The 15,021-nt window shown below is 41.4% G+C and overlaps 1 protein-coding gene across 6 annotated transcripts in view; it reads right to left on the reverse strand.

The window, feature by feature from the left end:
- LOC111252532 (mediator of RNA polymerase II transcription subunit 15-like) overlaps window positions 1-13,118 on the reverse strand; it is a 20,400-nt gene extending 7,282 nt beyond the window's left edge. The window contains exons 1-4 of one of the 6 annotated variants that reach the window (XM_086992136.1): window positions 12,362-13,118; window positions 11,338-11,592; window positions 10,929-11,016; window positions 10,421-10,472 (exon numbers count right to left, since the gene is read on the reverse strand). In XM_086992136.1, the coding sequence (XP_086848262.1) occupies window positions 10,421-10,472; window positions 10,929-11,016; window positions 11,338-11,405 (208 nt within the window). In that variant the 5' untranslated portion in view covers window positions 11,406-11,592; window positions 12,362-13,118. The other 5 variants (XM_086992135.1, XM_022810629.2, XM_086992137.1 and 2 more) reach the window with 5 other exon arrangements.
- Window positions 13,119-15,021: the final 1,903 nt, after the last annotated feature.

Consider the following 15,021-nt stretch of genomic DNA (forward strand, 5'->3'; position numbering starts at 1 on the left):
ACCAAGCAAGGATAAGTTCACGAAAAACGAAGTTTCGTCATTAAAGCGAACGATATCAGCCATCTGTGGTTGCGCATTCCACATACACTAACTAAAAGGCAAATCATCACTTATGATTGATCTGCTTGTACCTTAATATGTTTTTTTTTGTCAATAACACTCACTGAGATGGAGCGTCATCGATTACAACCTAGGTCTACAAATATGTCCCATTGGAAAAACGACGAACTAGGACCAAAATTTTGTATTACACATTCGTGTTTGATGGTGGCTATTGACCCTTTCGATATTACGATACATGTCAACGATCTAGAAATCGTCGCTGCTGATGACGCGTAAGTAAAGCAGTTTAGTTTCGTCCTACCGAAAAGGAGAACTGTCGTTCGAAGTAATTGGAGACGTTCTGTTCCTCGGCTCGCTTCGTCTGCAGTATAGAGCTAAGAAGCCTTGCTCACGCCGTTATCCAATGACGTGTAGATTCAATTAAGACTACTTGAATTTTTAATTCACTTAAAAACTAATTAATACGCTTGAAAAAACTATTCTTTTAATTCGGAAGTAAGATTAAAAAAAAAACACTATAATTCCTACTCAGTAACTGCGGACTGGGCTCGAAATTACCTGATTTTTAATGACTGGATGATTTGTAAAAAAAAATCAATCTTGTTATTGCTAAATGCGTTGTCATAAATTAGTCGAAACGATTGAGATGAACATCGTTACTTATTGAGAATGTATATATTATATGTGATTGCCAAAATAAAGTTCTGTAGAGCGAGGCACACTGTTACACCTAGTAATCTCGTGAAGGTTCTGTATTTTCGTCACTATCACGGGATTGCCGTTAGACAGATGGTGGTGGCAATAGCAGTCAGGAGTGGTGACCGGCGCACGGCGCGTTTGTTGGAATAACTGTCTAATCTCGACAATCGTTATGATGGCATTGACTATAAACTGGTGCCTGGCATATGTGATTGGCCCTACGGAGAATACGCTAACGACAGCGATAGACTACGGGGGCAACGACAACAATTACTCGGTAAATTACTCGGTGCTAAAATACTATACAGCCATACAATAGGTGTCGAATCGAACACTAACAGCGTCTTGAAATCGGATAGAGCAGCGTCAAAAATAGGTCAGCACGGTCGCGTCCCTCGAAAATACTTTTAATGGTGATTGATTCTGGGCCTGAACCGCTGGTTAGTGTAGGTACACAAGTTCGTACATGGTAATATGGGGTTTTTATTGATTTCATATCAGTAAGTCGACTAGTGAGTATTTTCCTGTTGTTCTGCACGTTGACGACAAAGCATGAGTAGCCATTGTAGTATACTATATATAAAGGATACGCGTATACTCCTTTGCGGTTCGTCATAATGAAATGTGTTTATTAGTTCTGATCAGCTATCGTTTTGGCCGCTTCGATCTGCTACGTTAAACCCAACTCTCGATAAGGAACCGTACTGGACATCATCGAAAATTGTGTCAACACGCATTGATTTCCATAGCGATCACTGTAACGGTCAATCGAGATACTCCATGCGAAACTAACTAAAGTCGAACAGAGATCGTACGATAGTGATGCCTGCATACGCATAGCTACAAATCTGCTTTTTAATTATTAAGATTCCAGCAAACAACTAAATTTCGCACCGTTCGGATACACACGACACGGTCAGGGCAGATAAGTCCTAACAGTTATATAGTAATATCATCAAAATGCAAAATCTAGAGAGTAGGAAGTCACAATATTAGAGCAAATTTACTCACAGTCGATTATCCATCCTAAGCAGAAACGCTACGGTTCGAATAAATGGCAGATATGGGGAGAGCACCTATAAACAGCTATATATAAAGTGAACCAGCTTGACTTGGGCACCATTAAACAAGCACCATTTGACCATAGAAGAAGAATTACGCACGGCACACTTTGTCAGCAAACGTCGACACACCACAAACCCAGTGTCAGTGGAAGATTACGCCATATCCCAGAAAAAAAAAGACTCACCGTATACTCTCCAACGTGTTTAGCCAATGTTTCAACCATGGCATCTGTATTGTTTACACGATGACAGCAAGAGCTGATACATCCACAGGCTGAATTCCATTCTGTCATCAATGGCTGACAATTAGCGTAATTGCATCGACAATATTCGATCTACACGATACAGCTTAATTTTTGAAAATGCCGCGCAACAAGCGTCCAGCCTAAGCATAGCCATGCAACTACGTCACAGCGAGATGGCAGGCTGGACAGCTATGTGCAGAAGCTCTTATCCAGATCGCAACAGTAGTTGACCCGATTGCTCAAATCTCAGCTCAAGCAATGTTCTTCTAATCTTTGCTCCATATCGAACTAACCGGAAATAAATGACACTTAACGGAGTATTCAGCACGGCGCGCTGCCATGCTTGGTATACTCAAACGGACCAGTTTATCTTTAACTCTATACTTAACGTGCTAGTTAGAGGAATTAAAACAGGATCTATAGTGTTTGCCGGTGACACTATATTCCTATTCGTCATCGATCGGAATATAATGATCAACGAAATGTATTGTAGAGCGTGTAGGTAAAGGCAATCAAAGCAAATCAATCGCGCACCTAATTTTCATTTTGGTACATCGATTTGACTGCCCTGATGTTACTCTAGATCCTCCTTTATTACATGAAAAGCTCATTGGACTTGAAACAATAGTACCATCTCTATAATAGTCAGAAAATCATGAACATTCCAACAAACCGCGTCCTTAATTGTGTGTTACATCGCATCACCTATCTCACGATCCGCCCATCATTCGATGCACATATGTATTCTAAAACAATTTGTACTCATTTGTTTGCACCGTGCTATTTCCCGCGTGACCTTGTTATCGGGTGGCATTGTTTTGTGTTAGTAGCGAAGTTGGCTCTTATTATGGGGCCTTATTGTAAACAGATATGTGAAATATACCATATAAATAGCATAACAAAGATTTATAGTTATTTAAAACTATTGGAATGCTGCGATATTCGAGTCCTTCAATCATTATAGAAACGCTGTCTATATATATATATATATATATATATATATATATATATACATTGTTCCCTTGAGTGTGCTTCATGATGTTAAATGAAAACAGATAATAACCGTGGACGACCAATTGATGTTTTTGTCATTTCAATGGATGTATAAACGAATTTTCACCACTTACAGATACACAACAGTGATATTAACGGTTAGAATAGCAATGGCCGTCGGAAAAATAACTCTATCTTTTGCACACATCAAATGAGCAGATCCTACGGACTAGCACATACACGTTAGGAGACTTAGCAGCGTCGGCTCCCCGTATTGCCCCCCTTGATTCGGTTGTTGCTGCTGCTGCTGGCTTACGCTAGCGGAAACATTCGGGTGTCCACCTGATCCACGAACGCCTCCCCCACTTCCCAACTGTTGGGACACTGGCAACGTCGATATTTGGCCCCTAGTTGTTAGCGTTATTTGCTGTTGCTGTGAATTTTGCTGTTGTTGATATGAATGCAATTGCTGTACAGGGGGCCGAAATGTTCCCTGAGTTCCCTGCACCTGTGTTCCGCGGCCACTAGAAGTGCTCCCAAATGATCCGTTCAAATGGACGGTCGCGTTGGTCAGTTGAAGGCCACGGCCGGTCGCACCCTGGCCTGAAATCGATACGGATACTGTAGGCATGCCTCCGGTTGCCCCGGTTCCCTCGGACGAGTTCCAGTTCATTGTGCTATCTGTCACGACTTAGTGGAACGCTTCAATCAGCAGTCCTATTTTTCTGCCTATTGTTAGCTTTATCTCCGTTTTTCACCCTCGCTACGAACTGTCACCGTCGATGGTGGTAGTTAATGTAGGGTACCACATTATTAAATGGTTCTGCATTATTCTCTGTGTTTTCAACTGTGGTAACTTCTTAATTCTGATTGATACATCCAACGCATAAGGCCTTATTGGGTAATCGCAGCCGATGGCGAGTAAAGTGCACTTGTTGCGTGACCGCCTTGCTAGCACTTGATTCCCTCTGCTGACGAGGACGGAAGGGGACTGTTTAGGAGTAGTAATCTGATGATGTGTTCCCTTTGACAGAAAGAGGTAAATGATTTTAGACATCATAGCGGGATGGAGTGCGAAGTTACGGGGCAAGCCGCACTTCGTGGTTGAGTGAAGTTGTCACTGCTGGATTGGAGAGACAGACGTCTATGCAGCAGTAAGCCACAAATCACGGAGTGACGATGAAATCGATCTGCCTTTCATTTTCATATGGTTTCTTGAAATCGTGTTTTTAATTGTCAAAGAGTTAGAAGCATCGTTCAAAATGATCCGAGAGAAAACATCCGAGTTCACGAACTACACTATTGTACGCATTACAGATCACTCCGTATCACCTAAATCACTGTACAGGTTCCTCCGCTAGCTGCACAAACGCCAACGTTTTGCGCGGCTCCCTGGGTACAATTGTCACTACTCCACCTGACAACAAGCAAAATTGTCCCGCTGCAATACCATTCGCATCTTGTCCATGAGTCGAATCCGAATTGCCAAATTGACACCGACCTATGCGTTCAAGCGTTATTCAATCGGTTTGCTAACCCGCCCACTGGCTGGGCTCTGAACGTCCAGATAGAGCCGAGCCTTTTTGAGCTAATAAGATTATTAGAAGCAATCGTGGTAAAGCATGATCATTAAATAGCGCTCCCTGTTTAGTATAGCACGTGGTGTAGTTTCAAACAGAATCAATCATTCGACAGAAACTCGTTGCTGTGGCGGTGTCGTTATGGTACCGATCGGTTGCACACGATACAAACATTGAGATGTACGAACGTGCATGTGTCATGTTTCTGATCTGCCGTTTTTTCTAATGGTGTCTTTTCCCTCTGGAGTGTTTCATTCTGCGTTAAGACGTCGCTATGAAAACGCTGTAACGCGTCGATGCAGTATCAAGACTCTGGCACCTAAGGCATTGCATAACGATGCTGGGGACTATACGTTCACAGTGGTCTTCAGCCGGCCCCGTTCGATCTCCACTGTCTTACACTCGCAATAAGCCGAACACCGGAATACACATCCGACGGCGAACATCATTGCACTCACAACGGTGTCCATTGGCTATTGGGAGCACTCGTTCGTATAAACATTTCGATCGTTTAGTCGTCGCTTATATGATCTCCGATCATGTACGTGTGTTTAAATGATAACAGCAGCAGCAGCAGCAGCAGTTGTCACAGTAATAATATTATAGTAGCAGTAATATTGTCAATGGTCGTTGCTGACACTCTATATGATTCTGTAGATTCGACACAATGTTACACTCTTTCGGTTTTCGTCCCATCGCAATCTCTATCTATGTATAACTGAATACGGGTTTGTCTCCCGTTTAACTGAATGCTAGCCTTCCTCTAAGTTCATCTGGCCAATTTCGTAAGAAGCAACGATCGAATTCTCTCAGAACCTGTGCCGTTGTTACCACTATCATTGCTGCTCCCATTTACTGTCACCCCCCTCTGAGCACGCTACTACTCATAAAGGGCTTGCCGTCAACTACAGAGAAGGCTTTGCCAAGCAAATGGCTACCAGAGTCGAAGCAACAAACGACAATGATTCGACAGCAGCAGCAGTTCCAACAGCCACAGTAACAACAACTGATGGCGTGAACAACGCTGAGGGAGGGCAGTACGAATGTTGGAGAGAGTTGCCGTAATGTTGAAGGGGGTGCGTCCGTGCAGTGTTGACGAGACCCGTACGCTGCTGCTATCGCAATAGTCGCTGCCGTAACTTTCGTAGTGGCCGCGGAGCGGCGGAGAACTCTACAGCATCGGTGGCTAGCAGCAATAGTAGCAGCCCCGTCGACGCTGGCGGTTGCGATAAGGCTGACGACAGGTCGCGTTCAGTAACAACAGCAGCAGTGGCGGGCGTAATGAAGCTATAGTAACTTAAGCGAGAATTTTCTTATCTTTGTAGCTGTTGCTTTTATAACTCCTGCTGTAGCTGCTGTCATCTAGATTTCGGAGTTCTGCGGTAACAGCATGATGGCGCCTGCAATATCTACTGCTACCTTGAAGGGTACAAGGGGAAAGGAACAACTGGACTGCTGACGGCAGCATCATTACCAGCAAAAATTAAGGAAGGTAGTGGCATCGTCAGCATCATCAACCCACATTACAATCATAGCTACTAAAAGCATCTAAGATATCGACGACGACAACGACATCGTTAACTAACAGTGATTCTATGCTACTTCAGCGGAAACGATGAAGGCTTTGTTGTCATTGTCGTCGTCGTCGTCGTCGTCGCTGCTGTGGTATCCGCAGCGATGTGGTGTCGGCTAGGCTGCCTGTTCCCCTCTCTTTGTCACGCTCTCAGCGGTCACTGTCAGCACCGTTCCCTCCGCTGTCGGTATGACTCTGTACATGTGCACATCTGTACGTGTCTGTTTGCGTATCGTTTCTTCTGCGATGCTGCTTTCGACGGTTGTCGCATCGTTTCTACTGCAGCGATCAACGCCGGTGCCACCGTGGGTAACGCTATTGCACTGATGCTACGCTACAACTGCAATTTTCTTAGCCGCTTGCGACCAGCTGTCAGCGGTGAGCACCGCATCAACGCCGTTTCGGCTTAGGAAGCGATTGCTCTCACAGCAGTATTAGCGATACGAGCGATGGCCGCCTGGCGGTCACACCAACAATAAGTTTGTTCCATCCTATCTATCACATCTGAACAACAGCAGCAAATCCACACCGGAGGAGATTCTGTTTGCTGCTGTTGCTGTTAGCTCCCCGTTATTCAGTCAAATCGACGTACGGACGCAGAAAGCGAGGAATGACCAGCCGACAGTTGGTCGGCCTGATGTTGCTTGGCACAGGCGCGGGTTTCTGTTCCCGCCTATAGGAATTGAAGCGGCATCGGCGGCTATTTACGTCGGTAGCGGCGCCAACAGCTGTAGAACTGCCTTTGCCAGTGGTTACAACAGTAGCAATAACCGTCTGATTGACACTTGACGATTATCATGGCTTAGAGAAAACTAGAACTGTTCATATGTATGTAGAAAGAAAAACAAGACAAAAGGGGGAAGAAAGAAAGTGGACTCACGTTGATTCTCACCCACTAACTCATCAGATGAGCTCTTATTAATAGATAGATTCGCTATCGTACGGAGCGAAAGCAAATTACAGAACCAGCAGTAGCTAAACTTCGTCGGTGATTACTTTAATGCTACCATAATATTATAACAATAAGGCAGATCGCTTAAATATTACTAATTTGCCCTGATCGATAAATGCATGGTCGTGCCGCATATTGTTCATCTTTTCAATTCTTTTAAGTCACTGTTTATAGAGCTGACAATTGACCCTTACTACCGCAACTAGTTCAGACAGCTTTAACCGAATGAGAAATGTGACGCGGCACCTCGGAGCAGACTAAAAACGGATCATCTTGAGCCGGCTGCATTCATTGCAGAACAGTGTTAGAAGCTACGAATGTTGCTGTCGGCTGTGAAGCAACGATGAACCTGGAATAGCTTCGCCGAAAAATGCACCGCTTGTCCAAGAAACGATCATCAATAACAACAACAGTGATGACGATCAAGCGAGGGCCATCCGAAGAAATCCTGTCTCAGAACAAGTTGTAGACAGATATTGGGCGAGGGCAGTACTCGTGCACCTCTCAGCTAACGAATTGGGAGGAACGACGCCTTAGCAGGGCACTAATAACTGAGAACAAAGGCCCAGCTCCCAAGGAGCAAGTAAGACCATCTGAGGAAGTTCACTCATATGCAGTGAGAAAACAGCAAACGGACGATAAAACCCGAAATAAAAGAGCTGTTGAAGCCAAAACTGGAGTGAAGTGCTGAAACGGTTGAGACGTTTGCAATATGAAGAGAACCTGTAAAGACTGTAATGGCGGATGAGATGACGAGAAGCTTCAAGAAGCTACCACAATCTCACAAGACCGTTGGCAGTGTGAGCAAGAAGACGAAAAATAAAAAAAAAAACAAAAATAAATAAAGCCGATACTAATGGTATAGTCTGCATTTCAGAGGACGGATCGGATGCGGTAACCTCACTCAAACTCTGACAAACAATCAGGAGCACAAGCACAGTGCCTAAAAATTATGTCAAACGATCCATACACCGGTTCTAAATAAGATGCGTTTTCAAAATTAACGGTATATCAAATGTTTAACGTACCCATTTTATGAATAAACAAAAAAAAGTTCTCTACCTGCTCTGCTTAGTTTCAGATCAATTAAAATGTAAGTGGGTCGTATCTTCGTAAATTTCTTACAACAAGTAAAACTTTATCTGGTGGGCGCCCGGTGGGTTTACGAACTCTACGACTTTTCCAAAGCCACCTTATAGAATCTTTCCTTTGATCCTGAGCAAAGCAGAATGCAATTGACAATATTTTCCGATAAATCAACGCTCCCCTGGTCTAGCCTCGTGTCATTTATTCTGTTCTTTTGCCCCGGTTATCTTATCGCTCTTAACTATCTTTCAAGCTATGTACCACACCTAACAGGTCTCCTCTGCTTCACGACTACCTGAAGTCTATTACCCAGCGAATTCCTGTCGTTTTGTCATAAAATCACAAAACGCTTCGGTTACAATATCTATAGTTAGTTTTCAGTGCTCTTCTTGTTTTCATCCTAAAAAAGCCATTAGGCGTAATCATCAAGTAATCTGACTAACGTAGTATTTTAGTTAGCTTGAATTTCATGTTTGCTGCGCATAATAAGCAATAGTAAAACGACTGAAGTCTGCAAACAATGTCAGTACGTCTACAAACAATGCACGAATATAACTACAGTTCATGGTAGTTTGCTCGTCTGGCGACAAGGGCAGCCAAAGGAAAAAGCCAGATCAAGAGATACACAAATTAATCTCTAAAAGGACAACCAACATAACAGTGCCGTAAGAGGCTGCAGATAATTGTTGTAAGGCCAAAGTGCTAGCGGGGATATCGAGATGTGAGATCAAATGAATAGAGGAGCCGTAAATATAGTTGTAGTAAATATAGTAAAACCTGGTCGGCCAACGTCGTTGCAGACAGGACTCGAAATCGTCAAAAAGATTTAGTAACCTGCCGAAAATTCCAACAATACGGAGACTTGTTTGACACAATTTTCAACAACCTAGCCGAAATTGAAGTAGCAGCAAGATACAATTCTAGTGTTACGCACCAATTTTTGATACTATCGACTCTGTTATAGAGCTTATTTGTTAGATGAGTTGTTTTATAAGGCCTACGTAACTACTGGTGTAAAGTCGAGTGCATACATTGTACCAAAGACTAGTTACGTACAATGGTAGTTTAAGTAAATTAAAAAATATATCACACCCGAATGGTTCAAGCACCGTAAAGGCACAAATGCACAATTTTAAAATTGCACCACCGCACACTATCCCGTTTGAACTCAAACCGTTGGCCCGTGTACATCACTTACCGATACACATACTCAGCTGTATGTGCATTGTGTAACGGGTGCCTTTCTAATCAGAGACATACACAAATAGATTACATCTGTACGGCTTAATCATTACAATGAATATCGAACACACAGTTCGCTGATACGCACACCGAATGCACGGTTTAACTTAGGCCGCATTTGTCAAAGGTCTTAACATGAGACACGTTAAGCTTATCGGTTGGTCATTTTCTATCACAGAATAATATTCTCCGGTCAAATCATAGGCACCGATAGGATAATAAAAGTGGTTGAAATATAACAGTACGGCCTGGTCCAAACACGAATTCAGGTATTTGCGTGACCCAATTTAGATGACCACTCAACAGGTAAACTCAAACGATCCATGCTATGAGGAGCAATGTGTCTTTCCTATTTTGACAAAACTTTTCTTGGCTAGGAACTTAAGATCCTAAAAACTGCTACGGTGATAACCAGTCAATCTTTCTAAACGTTCAAAATTCGCTCTATAGAATTGGCAGTTGATTACATTAATTCGTTTATGTCGCACCAAAATATGATAGATGTATGTTCATTGCTAACATAAAATGGCACATTTTATAGCGGGATTTTTCGGGAGAACAAACTAAATGGTAATATTATAAAACTTTTCTGACGGCATCGGCGATCACCATCTCCCTGCAATTTCCAGATTGCGATTTCTATTTTTGCGCCTGCGTGCAATTTCAACTGCAGTAATCTCTCCCGATTCTAGCGAACGCGCCTCTAATACTAGGAAATGTTTTGAAATTCAAGCGTTTTCTACCACACGTACATTTCAAGGTCTAGCCATGCTTTTCGGTATAGACAAGATATGTACGCTATGCCACACGTAAAATGATTACACGATAAGATTGTTATTTTATATAACTCTATAAGCTTCTCCTTCAAGCGATTTGTCGTTTCAAACTGTACGTGTTTACAAAATTGCCTATATTACACTTACCGGTTTCCCGAATATGTATTATCAGGCGAGCAACATACGATAGGTATTGATCCTAAAAGGATTGACACAAGCCAAGAAATACGTGCACATAGGAAAAGGAACACATTTTAATAGGTGGCTGGAACTGGGGCCCTACTTTGGGTCGAGGGTGATTTCAATGCATATATTGCTGTTGTCGGACATAGATCCATTAATTTATTAGAATAAGTCAATGGTCGATGACATTGTCGATATACAGTTACGGTAAATCCAATTTGAATTTGGCATACGAGCAGTATTGGTTAAATATTGGCTGAAGGGCATATAGTATAAAAAAAAATTAACTTAAAAAAAAATAAAGACTGCTTGGCTAGCGAATTAAGTGATTACTATTCAAGTAATAAGTAGGGGCATAAAATATAATATTATTCGACAACATTTCAATCTTGACAATAATTCACATGACCGCATAGCATAGTAATACTGCTATGGATGTTCCGCTCAAATGCCGGAATTTATTTGCCCTTACCTTTGTGACCGATTTGTTGAACGCGTGGTTTTCCATGTCGCCTGCGTTTTTATATTGCGGATTAGGCGAACTCCGAATAGCGTCTTCACTGTGAGCATATGGGAAATTTTTCGTCAGGTGTGATAAATGCATATCCATCGCGTAACAAAACACCAACAATATTGTTTCCATTCGAGAATATTATAATGATTAACTAACTTATAATAAGTAGTTCAATGTAAGCGCATTTCACAATTATAGCTACTTTGTTATTGTTATCAGGGACAGTAGAATGTTATTTAGTATGTACGCTCGATACCGATACGATTTCTACAGATATATACGGAATGGGCCATTAAATCACAGACAAAATAGTCATTCAAAGCGGGTTGGCTTCATGAAGTTGGCTCATTGATTGATTGTCACTTACATTTTGGAGCGCACATTTTTCCGAAACTGCGGATTTTTCCACGAATTGTCTATCATCGGCGCACTCATCTTGCAAAACTTAAATTTGCAATAGATTTCGCCGAATTCGCCACTTTTTTAGGCGATTAAGTTCTCGCCTTATTTAGCTCGTATTTTCGTGCTTGAGGTCTCGCTTCCCTCAGTCAGTGACACCTGCCGCACCGAACTAGACGTCGTCCATGCCGCAAAAAAACCACTTCGAATTTTGCGCCGTAAGCTATGAATACGCATAAGCTATTTAATAAACAAAGACACAAACTCTGGAGCACGTCTCTGTTTTTTTGTTGACCATACGTAGGATGTATTGAAGGTCGAACTAGACAAGGCAGTAAAAGTTCATTAAAGCTCGACGTAACCGATTTACTCACACTTGCAGTTAATACAAAGAGAAAAGAACTATTGGATAGTTGCTGCTAACTTATTTGATAAGAATTTCATCGTCAAATTTATGCGTTTCGTTTGCTTCAACAGTTCATTAACCTTTGGTTTCCTCAATCTTAATACGTTTACTACGCAAGCATAGTATTGCTGTTTTTGGGCCTTGTGTGGGTACTGTGAACATATTCATTAGTGTATTGACAGTATCACAATAGATATGGCCTCTTTGTCCTCGAATCTGATCTATCCGCAGGCAGATCTGTCATTATGATCGGAGAGAGTATTAGAACACCACCTGACGTAGACCTATAGCGATGTTCTCATTTGCTTTTGATGAGAGCTCGAATCGATCAGAAAATTAGTAAGTAAGGTTTAAAATTGGTTTCACTCTCGAACACAAGAAAGTATTATGACGCCAAGCAGATTTAGTGATATAAAAAGTCGCTTTGGCAGATATACCTGATTTCGAGCACATATCAGCCAGGGGTCTCGGAAGCGGTTGTTCAGATGAGCTACGTGTCTGCGACAGCTTTTCTTGCAATAATTTATTTTATCCAAAGGCAGTGTTTAACAACAAAGAAGAAAAAAGCTTAGACTGCAGTTCTAACTTTTCATCGAATTCGGTATCGTCCGCCAAGCAGCGTTCTATCAAATGGCTTTACTAGTTGAAACATCCGATAAGCTTCGACGGCTTCGACGGGAGCGAAGTGCCCGCCAAACGTTACAGGGCTAGGCTAATCATCTGAATAATGTCATGCCAGTAGTGGTGATAGCAGCAAGAGAGAACGTTTACTTGGCATCGGCGCACAGGCGGAAGGACACAGAGATGAGATTCAGTTACCGTCCAACAACTAATTTTCTTGGCTCTTCAAAAATTTGTTTGTATTAGCGCGGAAAATTGTCACTTAGGGAATCGGCCGCTACCCAAAACAGCAACCTGGAAGAGATCTTTATCCTATTTGTATTACATAGAGCTGCGAATAAATCTAATTTATAAGCTAGTAAATTTCTTATCAGCTCTTTTTCTTCGTTCTGATTCTACCGCGATCACTAAACGGAAACACTCAAAATAACATTATCCGGATCCTGCCCGCGAACGAAGTCGCGTACGACTGACCGCGACGACTACTCGATACAAATCAGATCTATTGCTGAAACAATGAGCGAAAGGAAAAGTTTTTCCCTTCCACAAAATCAGTAGTCCACAATGAAGCCGCTACATCGGAAACAACGGCCCATACGCTAATGTGCGGACAGAGTAACATAGAAAAGGCGAAACAGCCTCAAGCTCTAGAAGCGGCAAAAACAGCGCCATTAACAGAGAAGTTCTTGAGCGTAGAAGAAGAGAGGGTAGCAAGTAGTATTTGTTCGCTCTCCTAGAGTCGATCGCACAGTGTGTTCTCACATGGCCGTTATGCCTGCCGTCACTAGCGGCGCTGCTGTCGCTGCCGCTGCTGCTGCCGTGGTTAAGATCTACAGCAACGAGGAGTCACCGGTTCGGATGAACGCATTCTGTTTGAACTGAATACATGTTTTGCGAGCTGGCGGATACCTTGTCAAAGGACAGGCAGAAGCTGTTCGCAAACTTGTTACGAGACGGAGACTTTGTTCTCTTACAATAACGTATCACCTATCCAAATCGACAGAACGTAACGCCACATACTAGGGATCTGTCGACTTCGTTGGCTCGAAGACTGAAAACAGTAGAAGGACTTAGTAGGGATACAAAATGAAGACGGATTATCATTACCACTTCCAATGCTTTGTATATAACATTATGGTAAGGATATTTTACGGACGCTGGGTTCAGTTGGTTGCTACTGCCTTAACCTACAAAGGTGGTTTTACTAGCAGAATAGATGTTTAGGCTTATAAGATTTACCGAGGCTGTACTCTTCAATAAAAAGATCTTGTATTAAAAGCATAACATACACGATTTAAATTGAAGTGTACTTATTAACATCAAGTTTCTGAGCTGGAATCAAGGCTGGACAAGGCCATATGTCGCACGCTCAAACTTGGACCATCAACATGTAATTTCGCAACTGTAGATTGAAATACGTTGAATACCTGGAAAAATATAAAAAAATTCATGAAATACAAATTGAAATTTAAAAAAAATTAAAGCAAAATTGAAATAGAAAAAAAATATTCACTATATTAGTTCTAGCTATTTAATGCATATTAAGGCATATAATTAGTTCTTTCATAATAATAAATTTTCTTTTTGAAGAAGAGCCAATTAGTACTACTTTGACGAAACCGATATATGTGTATTCGCCAAATAATAAAACAGAGGATAATCGATTGAAAATACGCGTATATTTTTCAAATAGGCAATCATTGCATACTAATACTGCGTAAAAAACTTAAATGTCAGAAAGCAAAATAAGCTGTCGAAACTTGCTATTCTTCCCAAAAACAGGCCTAAGGGCTTTTTTTTCTTAATGAGAGCCTCAGACCTGTTTTTGCGCATAATTGCAAAACTTTTGATCATCCCAAAGTTTTCCCAAAGAAATTTGGCACAAGTCAACTAGTCGAGATAGCTTGATTAAATGCGAACGTAATATATATATATATATATATATATATATATATATATATATATTATGTAACAGCTAGAGCACTGAAATTTTTCTTGCTGCAGTGTTGAAATCAGTGGCCCATATGTTCCCTTCTTTGACAAGCTGGTGTGATGATTTAGCTTTGTCACAAAGCCTCAGTGTGAACTACTATACATTTCAGCTCATACTATTCTAATTTTTTTGTCCTTTTACTTTCCTTTTTCTGCTACGATTCAGGTTGTGTGTAATTAGCTTGATCACTTGTTTGTATGACGCTTTTGCGTTTGTATCCGTGGCACTTGAATATATGATTGCATCATACCAAGTTAGCTTCAGCTTAGCTTGGTCAATGAGTAAATATTTCTAGAACGCTCTAAAAGTAGTATTTGTTAATTTCGTGGTTCACCTTGACTAAGCATTATTGTCGACGTAATTTTGTACACAATAGGACAATGTGTAGTAATGATTGTGTGATTGCAACAAATGATTGCTTGTTCACGAAATATGTATTTTTTTTTATTAGCTATTTTTGGCTTCAGCATATTCAAATACCACACTATTCCTGAAAAAATAAAATGCTCAAATACTTCAGTGGACCACTATTTATAATTTTATGTACAAATTTATATGATTCAGAACGCTCCAGAGGGAGGACGCAAAACAGATAGTCAAATATGTTGTTGGTTCTAATAATCAAAATCATA

The sequence above is a fragment of the Varroa destructor genome, unplaced genomic scaffold (assembly GCF_002443255.2).
Source record: "Varroa destructor unplaced genomic scaffold, Vdes_3.0 BEIS01000006.1, whole genome shotgun sequence".
In the NCBI taxonomy this organism is placed as follows: Eukaryota; Metazoa; Arthropoda; class Arachnida; order Mesostigmata; family Varroidae; genus Varroa; species Varroa destructor.